Below are 20997 nucleotides of genomic sequence, written 5' to 3'. Positions count from 1 at the left end.
CTTCAGAAGCTATGGGTATTCCATGACCGGAGATTTTTAAGAAGAGTGTCATAAAATGTTTTAGGATAGTTTTTGTGTCATAAAATATTTTTTTAAAATGGCTAAATTTAAATTTCATGGGAGTTATGGGTCCTGGATTTTGGACACATTCTGTGAATTAGCTCATTTGATTGGTACAGGCTTGTACAATCTCATAGGTTTTGTCACCCATCATCTTGGAAGGAAGTTGGAGTCCCTCGCAAATAAAAATAAGCAACAGACAGATTTCAAGTCCATTTCATTTTCTGTCTGTTCATGGATAGGTGAATAGCGCTATAATTATCCAGCGTGGCATCCTGCATCTACTTTTCTTTCACATGAGCCCTCCACACTCCTTCCCCACCTCCACCCGCCTTTTCCCTCCCACCTGGTCCTACTACAGCCAGCTCTCCCTCCTGCCACAGGCCAAAGAAGCTTAGGATGGTCACTATAGCAACAGCCAATCAGAAGCCAGGAAGGCGGGAGTTCTTTGGAGAAAATAATTCAGCCCGCCCTGATTATTTAAGCAAAGGAAGGGACTGGGGGTGGAGAAGTAGTTGTTGCGTGCAACCTCGCGCTGAATTGGGTTACCGGCGCTCGGGCGGGCGGGCGCGCAATCTGAGAGCATCCCTCTCGTCTTGGCCGAGGGACTTTTTTTTTTTTGGGGGGATTGTGCTTGGATTTGTTTTTAAGTGCGAACCAAGCCACCCGGTAAGTTGACAACTTGCAGAAAGTTTGAGGGAAAGACAGGAGGAGAGGCAAAGGTTAGCTTTCCGTTTCTGCGTCCTGAGTAGTCCTCCTAATGAAGTAAAGCGCAGGTGACGGTGCGAACATCCAGATTGTGCTCAATTCGAACTGGATGCGGAGGGAACTGTATTCTGCAATGAAGTCGTTTATTCCAAATGGACAAATGTGAGGGGTGTGTGTGATGCAGGATGAGTATAGACAACTCTGAAATTTTGTGATGTATACTTAGTAGCCTGGGAAGCAACAGTTAATTTATCTTTTCCCTTTCGAGTCTTGTTTGAAATGAGTTTGCACATACATGCCTGTATTGGCTTTCATTCCTGTTGAACATGCCTCTATTTCATTTCATTTCTCACTTACCTCTTTGCTTTGCTTTGGTGTTAAGTATTGTTAGGGAAGAAAGCTTAAGTTTCTATTGCTTCTTAAATTGTTAAATTTAAAAGTTAATAAAACATGTTTAAATTTAAATGTTAAATGCACACCTTTTTAAAAAAATTTACAGACATGAAGTAATTCCTTAATTTGATTGTATGTAGAGAAAATTTTGTCTAGCTCCCATAGACTATTCTTTTCTTAAAGTCTTGTATAGATTTCTCCAGAATCTGGAATGTTTTGAACAGGTTAGAAAAACTGGCAGAATTCTCAGGCAGCAATAATACTAGTAGGGGAAGTTGGAACATTGACTATGGAGGTGCTAATTTTGTTTATATGGAGGTTCAGGATTTAGTTCAACTCTTAGTAAGTGAAAAGTTAATGAAAAGCAGGTGAAAGGATGTAGCTAACAAGTGGAAGGAAACGAATCCGGCATTTGGGAGACTGTCATGAAAATAATACCAAAATGTGCATTATGCAGAAACGTTCTAGCCTTTAGTAAGTGGAAATTATCTTTTGTGCATGGATCCTATCCAAACAGATGACTTTGCACAACAAAGTTCAAGAAAAGGAGGGAAATGTACATCCAATACTAAGGTTTAAAACTGATACTAACACCTCCAATAGAAGGGAATATATAGTTTGAACTATGGATTCAGGGTTGAACTGCATTACTTGGTCTGATGATATTACCCAGTTGGGTAATGAAATGTTTGCAAATAACAATCAAGCTCAGAGAGAACTAAAGACTCCACATAATACTAACAGCTCGTTGCTCAGTACTTTAGTGACCGATCTTATCTTTCCTTCTTTCTGTTATTTTATACCATGAAGAGGTTTCAGTAGGTGGAAGCACCTGCCTAACTTTATTCTTGAAAACTAAGCAAACTTTAGCCTATTTAATAGCTGGAGAAGAACCTTCCAAGGAGTAAAGGGGGAGTTCAACAGACTTGAGAACTTTGGGGAAAAATCTGGAAGGAAGGCAGTGCCAAAACACTTTTATACTGCTTTCATGATAATGGCAATTGTGTCTATGAAATAGTGAAGGCATTGACTCAAAAGATACTATTTGCTTTTTGCACACTTTAAAGTAGTAGCCATTTGTTGGGAGAAAATATTCCTAACATAGGCATTAATCTATCCACAATTAACCTACATGTGTACAAAGGATCACCCTCCCCTCATCTTACCTCTTAATCATCTTTGCTATTGAGGTTTGAGAAGTATTCCGATAAGAAAAATTATTTAAGTTTATTTGAATGAATCTTGAACTTAAAGACCAAGTGGAAGATTACATCAGATTTCTCTTAATTGTTTCAGGTTTGTATTTTGAATGTATACATTGTTTTATTCAGCAATTATTAACATCTGGAATCTGTTAAAGAAGATTAAAAATTTGATAGTGAATTAACTTCAATTTCATTTAAGCTGTAAAGGATTTTTTTTGGCAATTTGTTTTAAAATGGGGATTTTTAGCATTATTTTAATCATAGCTGTTCTCCACCCCCAATCTCCACCCCCATAGGTATTAAGGTTCAGCAGCATTATTGCAAAGCTATTTATAGGAACTTGGTTAGTTTAGTCAATGCTTTTTTGAGAAGGTTGAAAACCAGGAATGGTTTATCATGCTATCAAGCAAAATAGTTCTATCTTTATCACATAACTTCAGAATGTCATTTGCATTAAGAAAGTGTTGAATTTTAATAGCTATTATATTTAGTGAAAAACCAAATCAATTTTTTTAAAAGCTGTAACTGAGACTATTCTATTTTAAAACCCATTGGTTTAAATGGATGACAGATTGGGATCCTATGGTAGGTTTCTAGAATGTAAAATGCAACAATATGTAACAATGTTTTCAACACAATAAGTTAAAATAAAGGATATTTTTGTGAGGAGTTGGTAGACCTTAAAGAACCAGTACCATTTTTATCCCTAAAGAATCATTTAGTAAGTACTGAACCTCAAATTGTAGAATGTGAGATATATTTCATAAAACCAACTCCAGAGTAAGGACTCTGTAAATTCAGTTGATTTTTGGTGAAAGAAAATGTAAATATTGTGGATAAATCCATGTATCCTCGGAAGGTGACTGTACTTCTAAGTCTGTTGTTTTTCTGTGCTCCAAGATAGTTTAGCTTTTTAGGTTCCTGTGCCCTTCAGCCCCATTGGGATAGAATTCAAATTGTTCTCACCTGAATCTAGCCTACCTGAAAGGCTTCATGGTGGAGAAGACTGGCCTAAATGCAGAAACCAAAGAAATATTGTTTAAGCAAATACTATCTACCTAGTGAATTTCCTTCCATCAATGAATATTTCTTTCCATGCTTTGCAGTAACACTCTTAAAGTACTGTAAAGAACTGACTCCTAACAGTTGTTCTGCATCCAAAAGGTCATCAGGCAGACAAATTGAAACGTGTATGAAAGAATATATAGTCAGATATCTCATGGATAATATATGCTAGGCATTTCTAAATAATAACACTTTTGATTTTTAAAGGACACAAGTGCAACTAAAGGTTGTATATTTACAAAATGAATTGGACATGTTTTAAAACTCTTAACTGTGTAACAAAATCGGTATTTATGGGGACCGGGAATGAATATGTATAAATAAAGCAGTTTTCCACTGGCAGTGAGGCAAACCTTATGCCATAAATTGACAGAAAGGCCTTTTACACCTCATAGAAATGAATGGGAAAGAGGAAATAGAATCACTATGTTCTGTCCCATTCTAAAAAATACTGTTATTTATTGGGTGCATGATAACAAATGCAAGTAACAGTATCCTGTATTAGCTTTCTTGCTAGGCAAAGAAAGTTGGAAAATTGTGCTTTTGAACAAAGCAATGGTATTTTTAAAACTCTTTTTGGTTGCTTTTATCTATAGCTTTCCAGATAAACACATATTTCTTTATTCCTGGAAAATGTAATCCATTTGGAAACCTTGGGTATAAAATAGATGGTAGGAAATACAATGTACACACTTAACATAAAAGCAGAATTGTGGAGCATTCTTTCTTGGACTTCTGTGCGTTGCTTAGTTTGCTCCTTAAGGAAAGAAGTATTGCTGAGTTTATATGGATACTTTATATGGATAGGATAGGTTAAATTTATGGCTAACCTATGACTTGACCACAATGGATGTGGAATACATAGTTTGACTTCCAAATGTATTGTCTCTCACAGATTTGGGTGGTGAGCGGATTTAATATTATATCCGTAATAAATCCAAAAGCAAAACAGCCTAGATAAAAGCAAGTAATGGCCTGTTTAGACTGTTTTGCAAGTTTCTATTTCAGGTTGGTTATAGATCTTAAGAGATTTCAGTCTATTCTGTTGTAGATTCACATTTATTATTTTTATCTGTAATATTAAGAATTATATCACATTGACTTGTTGAGCTGTCATTCAGCTGATTCAACATCCAATGTGATACTTAATACAGGGGTCCCCAACCCCCGGTCCATGGACCATCACTGGTCCACAGCATGCAGGAAACCAGGCCGTGCAAGCAAGCGAAGCCCCAGCAATGGGATGCAGGCAGCCACGAAACCCTGCCCCCTCTGGTCTGTGGAAAAACCTCTCTCCATGGTACCAGTCCTTGGTGCCCAAAAGATTGGGGGCCATTGACTTAAACAATTTCCAATTATTCTTTCAAAAACTTCTCTTAGTTATTAAAGCCGATGTTTTTTTTTAACAGTTATAGATTACCAGATCTGTAGTATCTGTATTCTGAGAATAATAGTTGAAAGTAAATTGTGGTGAGATAGATATCAGTGAAAACGCCAGGTAACTGTCTAAGAACAACATTATATAATGCATTCATATCTATGGATTGCTTTGAAAAGTGATGCATCTGAAGTTTTGATTAGCAATTTGCAAATAGTTAAAACCAGGCCTTGTGAAAGAGCTAATTGTTGCACAGCTCTAGTAAATTGTTCAGAGAAAACACACAAACAGTGCACTTCCTTTCCCTAATTTCTCTAGGTGACAATTAAATAATCAGTTTAGAATCCTTTAGTGAATTATAAATATACACAGTTTCAAACTTTTTTTTTTTTTTTTACAACCCTGTAATCCCTTGTATCGGAGTGGAGTTGGAGCTACTGAATGGAGCTGAGAGTTTACCAGCCAGATGCCCTTCCTGATGCCTATGCAGAGTTCACAACAGATATTTACTCTTTGCACACTGACAGAGAAATATCTGTTACTGCCTAGGATTAAACTCTCAGCCTCCTGAACATGAGGCGAGCATTTGCACTCTAGGTCACTGCACCACTTGACACAGTTTCAAACATTACTAAGTTTTATTGAAATAGAACTTGCACTGAATGCACTTTTACTTTTGCAGTAATTCATCCATCCATTCACGTGACTTGCATCCAGAGCTGGTCCAACATGTAATCCAAGAGCATGGAGCTTTCTCTATCTAGATTTAGGGGTTCTGCTGCAATTGTTTCTTTCATACCTTTTATAATTTGCTAATTGCTGGCTGAATCACCTCGCACAGTGCTGGTATATAAGCTGCTGTTTCATTGTTTATTTCTCTAACTAGTACCCTCATTTTTCTTGAGTATTGTTTCTGGCTTATTGCTCCCAGTTTCATCTTAGTATGCCAAGTATCTGCTGCCACCTTGATTGCATAACTTTAGATGTGTAGAAGAGCAAACCATTTACTTTCTCTCCAATCTCTTCAGTGAACAGTCACTGAATGAATAATCACTACATGATGACTAGCCTAATGCTCATACAGGAATGTGAGAAACTTAAATAAAGTCAAGAGAATAATTGAGTGCAAATGGATTTGGTTTTTATTTGTTTTCATAAGCACAATTAAGAGCAGATGCAATACAGATAAGAATAACTGAAATTATACAAATAGGATGGCTGTGAAAATGAGTTACATACAGATGATGAACATGTGATTGCTAAAACGTGTAAACTTTTGTTGAGAATTGAAATGGAAGAGAAAGTTAAAGAGTACACCATGAAATGGGCTAAGAATTTTGCTCATACAGATGGAGCAAAAGAAGAGGAGTTGTTTAAAAGACTAAGGTTCATACTGTGTTACAATTTAAAAGATACAAAATAATGTACCATTGATATATGGCACCTGGGAAATTATCTTATAAAGATACTTTTAATCGGTATTAGAAATGTGGAAAAAATTTTTTTACCTTGCATGGTGAACTTGTGAAAGAATATCAGAATACCAGAACCAGACTAAGATGCACAATCGGCCTTTCTAATGGCTTTCCTGTGAAAGTTAACGTGCACCAAGGCAGTATCACCCATTGCTATTCATGCTCGTCATGGATACCATCATGCAAGATCTGCATTATAATGTCCCCTGGGCCTTGCTCTATGTTGATGATGTTTTGCTTACAGCTATTCACCAGGGAAGAACTGCATGCTTTGTCTAGACATGGAATGACAGTCTTAGCCAATTTAATTTGTGACTTAATATCAAGAAAACTGATTATCTAGAGATCAGCTTGAGCACTTCACTGTCAAGATCAACTGCAAAGTTCTAATGAAAGCAAACTCCTTCTGTTACTTAGGATTCCATCTGCAAAATGATGGTGGCATTAATAAGACAGCGTGTATGAGGAGTGTTTGGTAATAAGTGCCTGTCAATTTACTTAAAATAGAAAACATATATAGAATGATGGTTGCCCAATAGCACCGTATGGTGCTAAGTGCTGGCCAACTACCTAAAATGCTGAACGCCTTTTGCATTCCATGGAAACTCAAATGCCCTATTGATCATTAGGCATCTCCCTTCTTGACACCATTAGCACCAATACAGTCCAGCAGCATATGGGTGTTGCACCAATAACAGAAAATCTGGGGAAACCACCCACGGTGATTATGGATATCAACACCTCACACCATTGCCAGGACCAGCTACCACTTTAAAATTGCAGGCAAATGCCCGCATGAAAGATCAAAACAAAGATGACAGAACACAATAGACATGGACATGAAGATCACCCAATTAGATTAATTTCTACTTTTGACTGTGTGCAATAGTGTTTGTTGATCCTTTAAGCAGACCCTCGAACTGTGGGAAAAGAATCTTATTACTGAATGTTGGCACATGATCCTGGAGCAGCTTAGGAGATGAGGAGATGGAACAGAAGAAGCCACATATGAATGGAAAGATGCAAATCCCAGGTCTGAGAATTTAGAATCCAGAGTGATAGAAGAATCCTTAACATTATTTTGTGCCCAAAAAACAAAGACTTTAGTGTGACTGCCACAGTTTTGAAATTCAGAAAATATATTTTCTTTACTTTTTGCCAGTCAACTAACAAACGTATGTATGTATGTATGTATGTATATGTATGCATGTATATGTATGTATGTATGTATGTATGTATGTATATATATATATATATATATATATATATATATATATATATGTATATGTATATGTGTGTGTGTATATATATATATTTGTTTTCTTAAAAAAAAAAAGTCTGACCCACAGACGAACACAATATGGAAGCCTGATGATGGCAGATGAGATTCTGCTGAAACGTTGCTACAACTTTAAAAGCACAACTATAATGACGTGGGAAAATACCTGAACAAAGCTGAATACCATACATACATACATACATACATACATACATACATACATACATACATGTATCAGTCAGTTCCAGAGGAGCACCACTACAAAGCCTAGCTAAACACTTAGCAAAACAGCTACAGCCCCATGCTGAAACAGCAGCTTCACATGTACAAAGCTCATACCACTTCTTGGAAATGATCAAAGATTTACACATGGAACAAGAAGATCAAGTCCCGATAAAAGAAACTCTTGAAATCATCAAAAATAAATACCAACCAGCTAAACACCTCATGGAACTAACAAAAGACTGCTTAACCAACACATATTTCATATACAAAGGACAAAGATACAAGCAAATTGAAGGAGCCCCTATGGGATCACCACTGTCACCTGTCATTGCAAACCTGTTCATGGAAGAATTTGAATCCAGAGCCCTGGCTAATGCCACCCACAAACCCAAACTATGGTTAAGATACATCGATGACACATTTGTGATTTGGCCTCATGGAAAAGAAAACCTAAACAATTTCCTAACACACTTAAACAGCACACACCCCAAAATCAAGTTCACCATGGAAATGGAAACAACAAACAACTACCATTCCTAGATGTACTAATCTACAAAAAAACAGATGGCACACTAGGACACACCATATACCAGAAGAAAACACACACCAACCACTACCTCAACGCCCAATCCCACCACCACCCAGCACAGATAAACTCCGTGGCCAAAACACTAATTGCTAGAACTAAATGCCTGGCAGACAAGACACACATAAAGATTGAACTATTCACCCTGACTAAAATACTGACAGCTAACAGCTTCCACAAAAGCAAAATCACCGGCTTGATCCACAAAAACACACTGAGACATAATGATGAACAGAACATAATGATGAACAGACCTATGGAACAGCTGTCCTGCCCTACATAAGAGGTACTACAGACAAAATCAGTAAGATACTACACAGGCATCACATCAAGACTGCCTTCAAAACAGACAGAAAAATAGCAGCCATCCTTAGAAACCCTAAAGATAAAATTGACCTGGAAAACCAAGGCATATATGAAGTCCCCTGTGCATCATGCCCGGCCACATACATTGGATAGACCAATAGAAGAATAAGTACCCGCCTGGATGAACACAAAAATGCAGTAAAAAAGCTGGAACACACTTCCTCACTAGTCCAACACATGAAAGCCACAGGTCATAACATCAACTTCAATGGCACCAAAACCTTAGCCACTATAGAAAACCCCAGCCACAGAATTATCAGAGAAGCCATAGAGATTGAAAAAATACTGAAAGCATGAATAGAAGAGATGATTCCACCAGACTTTCAATTATTTGGAAGCCTGCACTCACAAACAAAAAAATCTCCACACCACTAGCCAGGCAAACACCTGGGCACAAACAGATCCCCCCTGATACCTCCAGCTCAAACACACCCCAACCAGGCACCCAGATGAAACCTAGCATCCTAACAAATGATAGCTGTCCATTCACTCAGAGCCAAGCTGCACTAAAAGCCTCCAATACAGGAACACAATGTTGCCAGCCAATCAAGACACACACAAAAGAGCCACAAAACAGACAGAAGATATTAGAAACACCAATCAAGCAGAACACAGCAAACTCCAAGACCAATAAACACAGACCAAGACTCCCAACCAATCATGATGAAGAAAAAACCATTCTGGCACAGCAGTAGGCTAGCCCCAAATTTAAAACTGAAACAACTGTAAAAGTCTGACTCACAGACGAACACAATACAGAAGCCTGATGATGGCAGATGAGATTCTGCCGAAACGTTGCTACAACTTTAAAAGCACAACTATAATGACGTGGGAAAATACTCAAACAAAACTGAATAACATACATACATACATACATGCATACATGCATACATATATACTGGTGTATATAAACATATATGCACCAGTAACCGTGAGTAAACCAGAGCCCCCAAAACAAGCCCCAAAATGCTGGATTCTGAAAAGAATCTTATTCAGAGACATATTGATTGTAGTTAAAGTGTTTTAATTCAGCAAGTTTTGCTCTCTTTCAAAAATCCAGCGTGCTTTGAACATCTTGTTACAGCCTATTGTTTACAGAGTAATAACAGCAGCAATCAGAGCAATAAATTCCTCCCACCCAGTAAATCACAGCTGCTAGTAAAACAATTAACCCTTTCCTTGCAGACTCTCAATACTACCTCATTACTTTAATCAAACACTGATTAATTCATTACCTCAAAACTTATAACTTTTCTACCTCATCACCTATATCAATGATTAGATAATCAATTTCTATAAAATATTTCATTAATGGTTTAATTGATTTATTGTTTTAATTGATTAGTGTGATTAGAGTGTTTAGTGCAAATAGTGTGAACTTTTAAACTGATTAGTTTAAAAGATCAGGATTCATGTAATTTAATTGATTAGTAAAATCAGTGATTTAGTGAATTTAATTGAACAGTGTGACTAATGATTAGTGTAATTAATTGATTAGAGATTAGTGTAATTAATTGATTAGGCTGATTGTTGCTTAGGAAAATTATTTGACTAGAGAGATTACTGTAATTGATTGATTGTTGTTGTTTATATTGTTTGTATTTATTATTGTTTATTATTACTAAATAATTTGTAGTCTCTAAAAATTTTATTTAGGGTGATTTATCTTTAAAGCATATTTTCTATTCCTTTTCATCTGCCTTAACCTCGTAGTTTGGACAACAAGAAACTCATCTAGCTGAGAAATTTTCGTGTTTTACTTTATAGATGCTTGAATTTCTTAAGACAATGTTGAACCTTTTAACCTTGAGAGAATGGCTGATCTTTCAAGTCCTTCCTTCCGAAGTGGGACTAGCTGCAAGTAGCTTCTTGTTTTGTGTGGTAGCATGGAAAATCCTGAGCAACAGAGGTATCGAGCATGAAAATCAGTGCATCCATTTCCAGAAAAGGCTACTTCTGTGGGAGGTGGTTGTTGAGTATGGAGCAATGTTTGGTGTGAGAATGGCAATTTTCTTTAAAGTTTCCACTTTCTGAAATAACAATTAAATATTAATTTGACTCTGGATAAGCATGTCCAGGTAGCCCTGCTCCAATTCATTAAAGATATTTCCTTCCTTCCTTCCTTCCTTCCTTCCTTCCTTCCTTCCTTCCTTCCTTCCTTCCTTCCTCCCTCCCTCCCTCCCTCCCTCCCTCCCTGAGATGTCCATTGTAGGTTAATAGGACTATGAGAATTGTGTAGAATTCAAAGTTCTGCTGTGTAGGTATATATTGTATGTGAATGCCTCTCTCTCTCTCCCCCTCTGTATTTATGTATCTATGAATAGACATATAAGTTGTCCACCCTATTGGTTGTAAACATGAAACATGAACATTATGCTTTCACTTGCTCTTTTCAGGTAAAGGAAGAAAAAAAAGGAGAACATGGCATTGGCATCTTGGTTTGGATGGAATGAACCTTCCAGTCGTATTTCTCAAAGAAGCCCAATGGAAATGGTGACTGAAACCCTGATGATGGAGCTTGACTGGCAGATCAAAGAAGCTGAGAAACAACAGCGGGAGAAAGAAAACGAGTATCGCAAGATCAAAACAGGAGTTGATTATGGCTGGCTGGTTAGCTATCCCAAGCATGGCTATGATATCAGTCCAGGGGAGCGTCTGCAGCTGGAGGATATCTGTTCCAAAATACATCCATCCTATTGTGGACCAATCATTATTAGGTATTTGCTTGGAATCTGTCATACATTGTATATAGGATGAGTGTGAAGTAACAATAACTTAATCCAAAAGACTGTTCTGGCTGGAGATTATAGATTTTGAAATGCATCACATTTAGAGCACACCAGATGCAGGGAATTGGGTAGAATATCTAGCACTGAAGCTTAATTGATTTTCCCTTGTAGCTGAACTGGATTAAAAGAAGCAGAGTAAACCATTGTTTTCTACTTTTAAAAAGTGTTTATGAATAATTCAAAAATGATTCTCTGATTTCTAAATGACACATCTAGAATCAATTACTGAATACCAATTCTGTTTTGTATGTATGAAGAATTCAGTACTGAGAGCCTGTTTAGAAACTCTTTCTGGGAATAACCTGTAGAAATATCACAAATGCAATCAGTAGATTCAAGTCCATGTTCTGTTTTTCCATGCAAAAGTTTGCAGTTGTCTAATGGGTTTTATCCGGGAGTCTGATTATTATAATGCTTTGCTTGGCAAAATTTGGATAGGATAACTCACTGCCTGCTATGAATTTAACCAAGTTAACATCACTGCATATAATTTAGAATGCCAAGTGATAGTTTATATAGATGGGGAAATTCAAATGATGGAAATAGGTGATGAGCTATTATTTCCTTCATTTATATTGACCACCAGGAAACAGTGTAAGGGAGGGAAGGAGCTGAATTATGAAATAGAAATAAATAAGTATAACTACTGTAATGAGTAAAAACAATACAGATCAGATACACAGAATGCCACACAGAATATATACATTGCTCCAAAAGGGATGGTGGTAGAAGATGGTTGTGTAAATCCTGATATATGAGAGAATGACATAACGCCTGTATCTCTATGCTCTGAGGATTTAAGTGAAGGTGGACTGTATATGCCCTCCTAAGGCTAGAATCTTTTGCTCATTTATTTCTTAGATTTCGGCAACTTATTGCTGAATATGAACCAGAGCCTGGAGAAATACCTCGGCTTTTCCGTTCTGTTCTGCACGATGCCACTGAGAAGATCAAAGAGGAAGAGGAGGCCAAGAAACTTGCAAGACAATGGAATACTAAGAACAAAACCAGCCTCTCCCTCACCACATTCAGATCCCGCATCAGGATTTCCCCCTTCAGCAGTGATATCAAGACCATTTCAGAAGACGTGGAAAAGGGCATGGAACCGACCAGAAGAATGTGGAGCATGCCTGAATTCAGGGATAACAAGGATTACTGACTTTATTTGTAACGTTAGTCTTTTTTAAGAAACAGACTATTTTATTTATTTGGGGATCAGGATGATTGTTTTTGTCCTGTTTCCAATAGTTTTTGTGTTGGGAGGAATTCACATGAATTCTTTTTAAATACATTTATTTCCATTTATGCATTTATGCCTGTAGGTTCCTATTTTCCTTGGGCAAGTACATAAGAAACCACTCAGGCAGATTAGACTCACTTTTTAACAGTTTATTATGCTATGAGCTTGCATGAAAAACGGCACATATCTCAGCCTGGGCATGTGTTTGTTATTTAAAATGTTTCTATAGCTACCTGTCTTATAACCAACTTTTATTTGAAGTTTGCTTTTTGTCACCTAAAAGAGAAGCCCAGGGAATAATGCATGTTTGTTTATTTTAGCTTTCTTTTGGGTTTTGGCTTTCAATCATTTTGCCCATGATCGCACACAAATTGGCATGCACCACACAACACACAACCACAAACCCTAACCAGCCATATGCAAGGATCCATGCACAAAAAGGCAGAAATATCTTATTTAGAATTTCCCAGCATTAAATTTGAAACAAAAGTAAACATTAAAAAGATGGCAGTAGTTTATTCTTTTTTTCTTTTTGCCAAAATATTCTAGGTTATTGCTGTCAATATCATCAGCTAGAGGAATGCCAATAACTCCTAAATAAAAAGGTGAGCCTTACAGAGTACTTTAGGCACAAAATTTGAGAGGAGGGAGGCATACACAAATGGTTGAAATATTTTAGCACTTGAAATTTCTCCCTTTTTGGTAATTAGTTGCTAAATAGCCTTAACTATATATATCTTGGCTAATCAGTGACTACCATGGACAGGCCATGTTATCTCTGTCCTGAAAAAAACGGACCTCTGTAGATATTTTAAGGCAAAATTTTATTTAAAACTGAAAATGAAAAAAGCAATGGGCTCCTATGTTTAGGGGAAAAAGGAATGCTTTGAAACACCATTTTCAAGGTGTATCAACAAAGCAGTTTTCCCTCCCCTGCGCTGAACTTTTTAAAAATAGATGCAAGAAAATGTATTTCTTGGAGGAGCCATGATGGCGCAATGGTTATAATGCAGTACTGCACGTTACTTCTGCCAACTGCCAGCTGCCTGCAATTTGGCAGTTCAAGTCTCACTAGGTTCAAGGTTGACTCAGCTTTCCTAGGTGGGTAAAATGAGGACCCAGATTGTTGGGGGCAATAGGCTGACTCTGCAAACCACTTTGAGAGGGCTATAAAATACTGTGAAATGGTACATAAGTCTTAATTGCTGTTGCTATTTCTCTTATTTTTATTCTTATTACTCACATTTTTAAACCACTGGTTGAAGAAGAAACAAATTTGTCACTTGGATGTATATATATTTTGGGGTTTTTTTTGTTATGAAATACAGTGCTGCCATGACCATGATGGAATGTATCTCCAAACCTGAATTTTACTGGGCTTTTGTGTAATATTTAAAAGCCATAAACTCACTTTATCAATGGTCACTTGAGTTCTTTACATAGCTTCTTACTCGCATACTCTCTTCATACCGGAGGCACAACTCCAAAGTTAAGTCCTTTTCAGTGTTTTACAGCCCTACAGATTATATAACGTTAGTGTTGAAGATTGGAGGATTTGACTGTCTTACTTATGCCATAGTCTTTTGTGCAAATTGTACACTGTGATATTTCAGTCATCTATGTAAAGAAGAATGTGTTTCTGTTTCTGCTAGATATCTTGTTGATACAGGAACAGGTGGTGGTTTATGATTAGAGCTTCAGACCAATTCTTGAAAATTAATGGAGCACTTAAGAGGGTTCTGTGCTGCTTGCAGAACACAAATTCCAAGAAAAAACAGTTTGGGTTCTTTTATTTTTGGTGGCTTTAGCTTTATTTCAGAATGCTTTTGGATTTCCTGTAAGTAAGCAGAGTATGCACTGAAGAATTTTCTCTACTCCTGCTTCCCTTCTTTCTCAAATGTTTTTGACAAAGACACCAGCAAATAGCAGTTTAATACCAAATGGATTTAGGGCTTCAGCCATCTGAGAAAACAATTTGTGACATTTCTATACTGTATCTCCAGTTTGAAAGATTGGCACATATATAATTGTAATCTCTAAAATAGCCTGGTCAAATCTCATGAACTACAAATAGACTGGAATTACAATTCCTAGCCATATGATGAGTTATACATCCAATATACTGAGTGGGGGTGGGGAGTCCACGATGATTTAAAGGCCAAGAGCAGAAACTTGTGAGACTGTCTTCTCTCTCTCTGTTCAGGCAGCCGGAGAATTTGCTGGTGAATCCTCTGTCTATATTGGACCTGTGTTTTATAGAACACATTTTGAACATGGTAAATATTTAAATCTTCCCCCTTTGCTTTGTCTAGTGTTTTGAATGCCTGATCCTTTTTGCATTAGGACCCAATTTGTGGAGAAAACTACAAAAACAGAAAGCCCATTTCGTATCAAGTCACATGATCACTTTTGTATCTAAGAGTGAAATGCTCTTTGCATTCAATTACAAAAGTGCTTTCCTTAATTTTAACTGCCTTGTGATTGATTGTGATAGATACAGATATGCTGTGTTCTGTTTATTAACTGTTTCAGTGTTACTTTAGTTATCCAATTTATATACATTGACTACAATTAGAAATGCTTTTCTACTACTATTAAAATGCAATTTCTTTAGTAAGCAAAATAGAGACTGTATGTGTTCAGGAGTTATATAGTTATATCTGACTGTAGTGTCTACTCTTACCTGAGGGTGAGTAGTATTGAACAATTGTGTGGTTGACACACACACACAGGACTGAAAGATTTTATGTATCACTCAGGTTGCATCCCATATTCCTACCTCCCCAGGAAAATTCCACGGAAGACAGCGGAGCTGTATATACTCATAGGATTCCAGTGCTAATTGCTAAATTAAACAACTGGAAGAAGGGTGGGTAAAGTGGAAAGAAAAACTTTAACTTTTGATTTAGCAGAAAACATTCCTATAAAATGGTTGATTAAAAATAGGCATCGACTCTGGATGTGTTTATTAGACCAAGAAGAAGATTCCATCTTTATCTAATTTATGTATTGGTTCCTTTGTTATATAGGGGTTTTTTGTTAACTTTTGATGTTTGTGAACTTTTAATGTTTAAATGTTTTATTATTTTATATTACTGTTTTCTGATAGTATAAGTCACCTAGAGTTGTGTAAGAGTTAAGATGGGAGACATACCAATTTAACAAATAAATATCTATGAAACAGAAAACCAGATGGCATGCTGAAGAATTGGCATGGCTTTCACAAAGAAAAGTCAGTCTTGTTATCTGAATTTTCTTTGGTGAGGTGATCTATCTATTGATATAGTTGGGCTTTTAAAAATATTTTGAATTGTTTCTCACTGAAAGTCTAAGAAAATGGAATTACGAAGAACAATGAGATTTCCTCCCCAAATTTTATCTGCACTCATGAAGTAAATTATTGTCCAAAGATCAAGCTGCTTTCTTCACCAGCGAGGATTGTGCTAATACCTGCATTTTTGTTTATCTAGCTGATTGATTAAATTTGTTGAAAAAAACTGTATAAAGCATTGGAACAATTATGATTTTTATTTGGAATTAAATAGATTTCATTATAATGCTACCTGGCTTTTATTCTTGAATTTGTTATAAATCATAGAAAAATGTCATTTCCTCACTGGCAGATCCTTCTCTCCGAGGGTGTCTTGGTGGCATGGGGGTGGTGGTAGCGGGGTAGGAGGAAAGAAATGAAAGCTTGCTGTTGCTGGGTGAAGCTCTTCTACCAGGAACCCTGTATTTTAGCCTAAATATGAGTGCCAAAGTCAATTTCACAGCTTTAAAAAAATTGTAATTTCATTTTTTTTAAAAAACAACCTCTTTAACACTCCCCCACCCAAAAGGGGGTAACTATGCAGTTCTCTGTAATAGGGAGATTTTTATGACTCTTCATTTATCCAGGTATAAAAATGTTTATTCAGGAAAAAAGAGCAAAAGGAAGGATACCAAGACCAAATAATACATCCAGTTGGTTATGTGTTACCTGAATAAAATAAATATTTTAAATAGATTAGAGATACTGTACTTTCCAGAAAATAAGACCTATCCCAAAAATAAGCTCTAGACTGATATTTTTACATGTGCACCCAATATAAGCCCTACCCCCCAAACAAGCTAATTAAGACCCTGCCAGGAACTTCTGGTTTGAGCTTCTTCGGTGACAGACCGAAACCTCGTCTCTGCGAGGCTTCGATCCATGCTCGCCGCTGGAGCGCCCCGAGCTGGCTGGTTTCGGGGCTAAGCCATCCCGTAGAGGTGGTGAAGAGGGGGGAGACTGCCTGCAGGGTTGAGGAGAGCCGCATCTCTCCTCCCCAGCTGGCCATTACTCCCTTTCCTGAAGGCAGTTGTAGCAGTGGTCAGAAATGGCCACCACAAAGAAAAACTCAACCGGAAAAGAATGTGCAGGAGGAAGATAAGAAGAGAAAGTTTTGGTTGACCGGGTCAAACAGCAAAAGCAACAAATAAGGTACCCTGGAATTGAAATTATTAAAAAAAAAACAATAACATTGTTCCCTAAGAAGATTTTTAAGCTGCGAAGGAGAGAGAAAAGGGAAAAGATTTGGTTTTTTTTCTCCTTTTCCTATACTGACAGCTAAGAGACTTAAGCAAGAAATTGGGAAAAAATCCACTTTGACATTAATAGGCATTTAATGCTGAAAATAAAAAGACAAAGGGATAATAAAGATTTCTGGATAATCAAAAGCTTTTGAAAACAGGAAAGGAGAGAAAAAGAATAAAAGGGCAGGATCTGGAAGGGAGGAGACTGCCTGGAATTAAAAAGAACTTACAGCAAAATCTCAACAAGACTTCCAAAAGATACATTTTAACTGAAATATCGCAACAAAAACCCCAGGAAGAGAAAGTCGAAAAAGAAATAAGAAGAAATAACTTGGGACTATTTGGATTACTTGATGATTTCTGGATTTTTGGTTATTGTATTTGAATGACTAAAATCAATCAGGTGGTTGTTTAAAACTGTTTAAAATGGCCCCACTTTTAGAAGAACTGAAAATGGAACTTAAAAAGTACAAAGAAGATGCACAAGAAGGGAGAGGTTCTTTTGGCTTCGTATTTCAGTTTTTAGAAATGGAGATTTGGAATTATGAGAAACAACAAGAAATGCCTGCAGAACAAGAAGATTGCGACAAAGAAGAAGCCATCTTTAATGAACAAGTAATCTTAGGTGGGGGGAAAAAGGAAAGGGGGGGAAAGAGAATGGAAAGTTTAAGATTTGGAAAAACAACTCAAAAAAAAAAGAGAGTGAAAAATAAGTATAAAATCAGAAAGCAACAGAAGAGGGAAATGCAAAAGAGAGAATTAGAAGTAGGGAGACAAGGGGGTAAAAAGGGGAGGGAGAAGATGAGAGGGAAGAAAGAAAGGAAAAGAAGTTATAAAGGACAGAAACAAAATGTAGAGAAACAGGGCCTATTTAGAGATAATGGGTGAAAATTTAATGGAAAAAGGGATTCTGCAAAGGTACATAAGATAGTATTGTTATATTAGAAACAGAAATAATTTTAGAAAATATGAAATAATGTATGATTAAAATGTTTGATAAAATAGCTATCGTAATTCAGTGGAATGCTTATCAATAAATAAATGTAAAAAAATGAATATTTAATGATTTACAAAACATATGTGAAGAGAAATAAGGGAAAAATTAATTATGGAGATTATATGTGTTTTTAAGGAAGTATGATATTTAATTGAAAAGAAATGCTAAAGATGTTAATACTTTAATGAATATTAATGATAGAATTGAATTGGAATGGAATGAGGGCTTTAATTACATATATTTATAATCCTTTTTCTTAAAGAATATAGTGTGTATTATAAGAGTGTACCAAGCAGAATTGATTGGAAGTTATGTATTATGTATTATATTGAAGGTCATAACTTTAAGGTATATATTGAAGTTTTAAAAAGAGTTGAATGAATGTAATTAAAAGATATAAAGGTGTCATACTCCAATTAGTAACTACAGGAGAAAATTTGTTTGATGAGAAAAGATAATATGAAATTGAAACAGAACAGACAAAAGTATAAATATAATGATTTGAATTGAGATGAGATTATCAAAATAAAATTGAGAAATTAAAAGAGGGGAGAAACTATATGGAAAATGTAGAATAATATAAGTTATGGAATAGAACACAAAAAGGAGCATGAAATTGAATTTTGTGTCTGTATAAAGAAGTTCAACCTGGGACCATGCTACCATCAAAAAAGATGTTTTACTTGTATTTTGTATGTGTGAAAACCCAAATAAAACTTTATTAAAAAAAAAAAGACCCTGCCCACACCATTGCACCTGGTTGCAGGAGGTGGGGTGAGAGGCGCATGGATAAAAATCAAGCTAGGGTGGGGAGAAGGTGGAGCTGCTCCATGTGCCCCGCATCAGCTTACTTTAGGACAATTATAGACAGGCCTCCCATGCTCCGCCATCTTCGCCTTGCTGGCCTACTTCTGTGGACACTTGTCACTGCTTGCGCGCACCACCTCCAGCCTCTCTTTTGCCATCAGAGCCCTTCAGGAAAGGCCTCTGCAGCCGAGAAACACACTCTGGATTGATACACGTGGTGACCCCCGGCTTCTGTTTCACTGTCTGAGGCCTTCAGGAACTACAGGGTTTGGAAATATGAAATCTATGTTGCAGTAGCCTCTACACCAGAATGACCCAAAGATGCATAAAGGAATAGTTGCATTCATTCAGATACACTTTCAAATGCACATTCTAAATATATTGGATGCATTATATATAAACTCATGGCCAATTCTGTAGAAGTAAGTACTTAAACAGAGCTTCTCAATATTATGCTCTGACAGCTAAAATTGGCAGTGAATAATAAGATACTGTATTGGTTTTTAAAATTCATGTTGATTATCAATCCTTGGCAAATTTACAGGTGGCCAGGGTGCCCTCTTGTGTTACTTGAAGGGTTGCATCTAACTTTAGATACCCTCTATTATTGCAGTGCATGGCATTAGCAGCTCAACTCCAAGATGTTACTTTTGTACTACACCAGGTTTGAATTGTGGAGAGCCAACGTGTTGTAGTGGTTATGGTGCTGGATTAGGAGTAGGAAATCCCATGTTCTAGTCACACGGAAGCCAGTTTGTAAGAAGCCAACTGAAAAATAATTGCATTATGTGCCAGTAGCTTTTCTGTGAGAATGAAAGCAAGAACAATGCAAAATGGGAATTTTGCAACCAAGTGGGTCAAATCCTAGGGACAGCAACACTATGTATTATAATCATTATTTGAACAAATATATATTATCCAGGCAAATCACAGAAGAGTAAAAACATTAAGAAAACTTGGATCAACCAAATGCCTATTTAACAGCATTTTAATAAACGTGCTCACCATGCTTATGCTTCCAGGGGTCAATCGTCTTGGCTTCCAAATGCAATTTAAAGTACTGGTTGTCATCTATAAGCCCCATATGGATCAATTTGTAGGTCTGCCTGCCTTCTACTGTGTCTCTCTGTCCAGTGAAATCCAATAATCCTTTTTTTACAGTGAAATGGGTGGCATATAAATGTAATAAATAAATATTAAACAGAATTTGCATGCTTTGAGTCCTACTAAGCAGGATCATCTTGTAGAGCCTAAGAAATTCACAGAACTCTGACCCGGCCTTGAAAACCTGGCTCTTTCCATGATTATTCAACTGGGATACTAGGCACACCTACCACTGAGAATGAGCTCTACTAATTTGAATTGTTTCTTTTCCCTGTATAGCTGTTTTATTCCTCTTTTGTTACACTGCATTTACTGGGTGCCCAGAATCATGCACAAGTAGGGGACTATAAACATTGCAATCACAAATGAGTATATACCATTTTCCCTCTCACATGGCAACCATCACTGGAACTTCAATGCATCAGTAAACTGACATCTAGCGGTACTCTACAATGCAATCTGCGCCTGACTGGGGCAAGATGAGTTCCTAATGTACATATTGCTGTGTTAAGTTTGTAAAACATTTCACAGATAAATTAATTTGCATTTGCTCAGCTCTTATCTCCATCTTAGCAGAATCAAATAAAATTATTTGGACAACTTCCTGCAAGCCTACTTGGAATTCTGATGTTGTGGACTCTTTAAGAAAGTGGCGTGATTAGCAGCATATTATGCTCTCTACATCTGTGTTTGCCTTGACCTATGCCCTTTGTTGGCTCCTTAGGGCACACAAAGGAGTAAACTTAAGGCAATCAACAACCCCCTT

The 20997-nt window shown here is 36.7% G+C and overlaps 1 protein-coding gene across 3 annotated transcripts; it reads left to right on the top strand.

The window, feature by feature from the left end:
• The first annotated feature begins 554 nt into the window (after window positions 1-554).
• On the top strand, window positions 555-16331 carry RD3 (RD3 regulator of GUCY2D). Of its 3 annotated transcripts, none has more exons than XM_087933058.1 (3): window positions 555-729; window positions 11137-11457; window positions 12391-16331. In XM_087933058.1, the coding sequence occupies exons 2-3, from the start codon at window positions 11162-11164 to the stop codon at window positions 12686-12688; spliced, it is 594 nt and encodes a 197-aa protein (XP_087789184.1). In that variant the 5' UTR covers window positions 555-729; window positions 11137-11161; the 3' UTR covers window positions 12689-16331. The 3 variants fall into 3 exon arrangements, with proteins under 3 accessions (XP_087789184.1, XP_087789190.1, XP_087789194.1); XM_087933064.1 differs by lacking the exon at window positions 555-729 and adding an exon at window positions 762-937; XM_087933068.1 differs by lacking the exon at window positions 555-729 and adding an exon at window positions 10511-10735.
• The last annotated feature ends 4666 nt before the right edge of the window (window positions 16332-20997 follow it).

The sequence above is a fragment of the Pseudonaja textilis genome, chromosome 1, assembly GCF_049901715.1.
Source record: "Pseudonaja textilis isolate UNSWEBS1 chromosome 1, rPseTex1.2, whole genome shotgun sequence".
NCBI lineage: Eukaryota > Metazoa > Chordata > Lepidosauria > Squamata > Elapidae > Pseudonaja > Pseudonaja textilis.
Note: the sequence above shows the minus strand (reverse complement) of the source record. Positions and strands in the feature narration are given on the sequence as shown.

Excerpts from the sequence above, each read along its gene's own strand:
- RD3 (XM_087933058.1), top strand. The coding sequence starts at position 11,162 with ATGGCATTGGCATCTTGGTTTGGATGGAATGAACCTTCCAGTCGTATT. Across the intron at positions 11,458-12,390 it reads TGTGGACCAATCATTATTAG|ATTTCGGCAACTTATTGCTG; the intron begins GTATTTGCTTGG and ends TTTATTTCTTAG.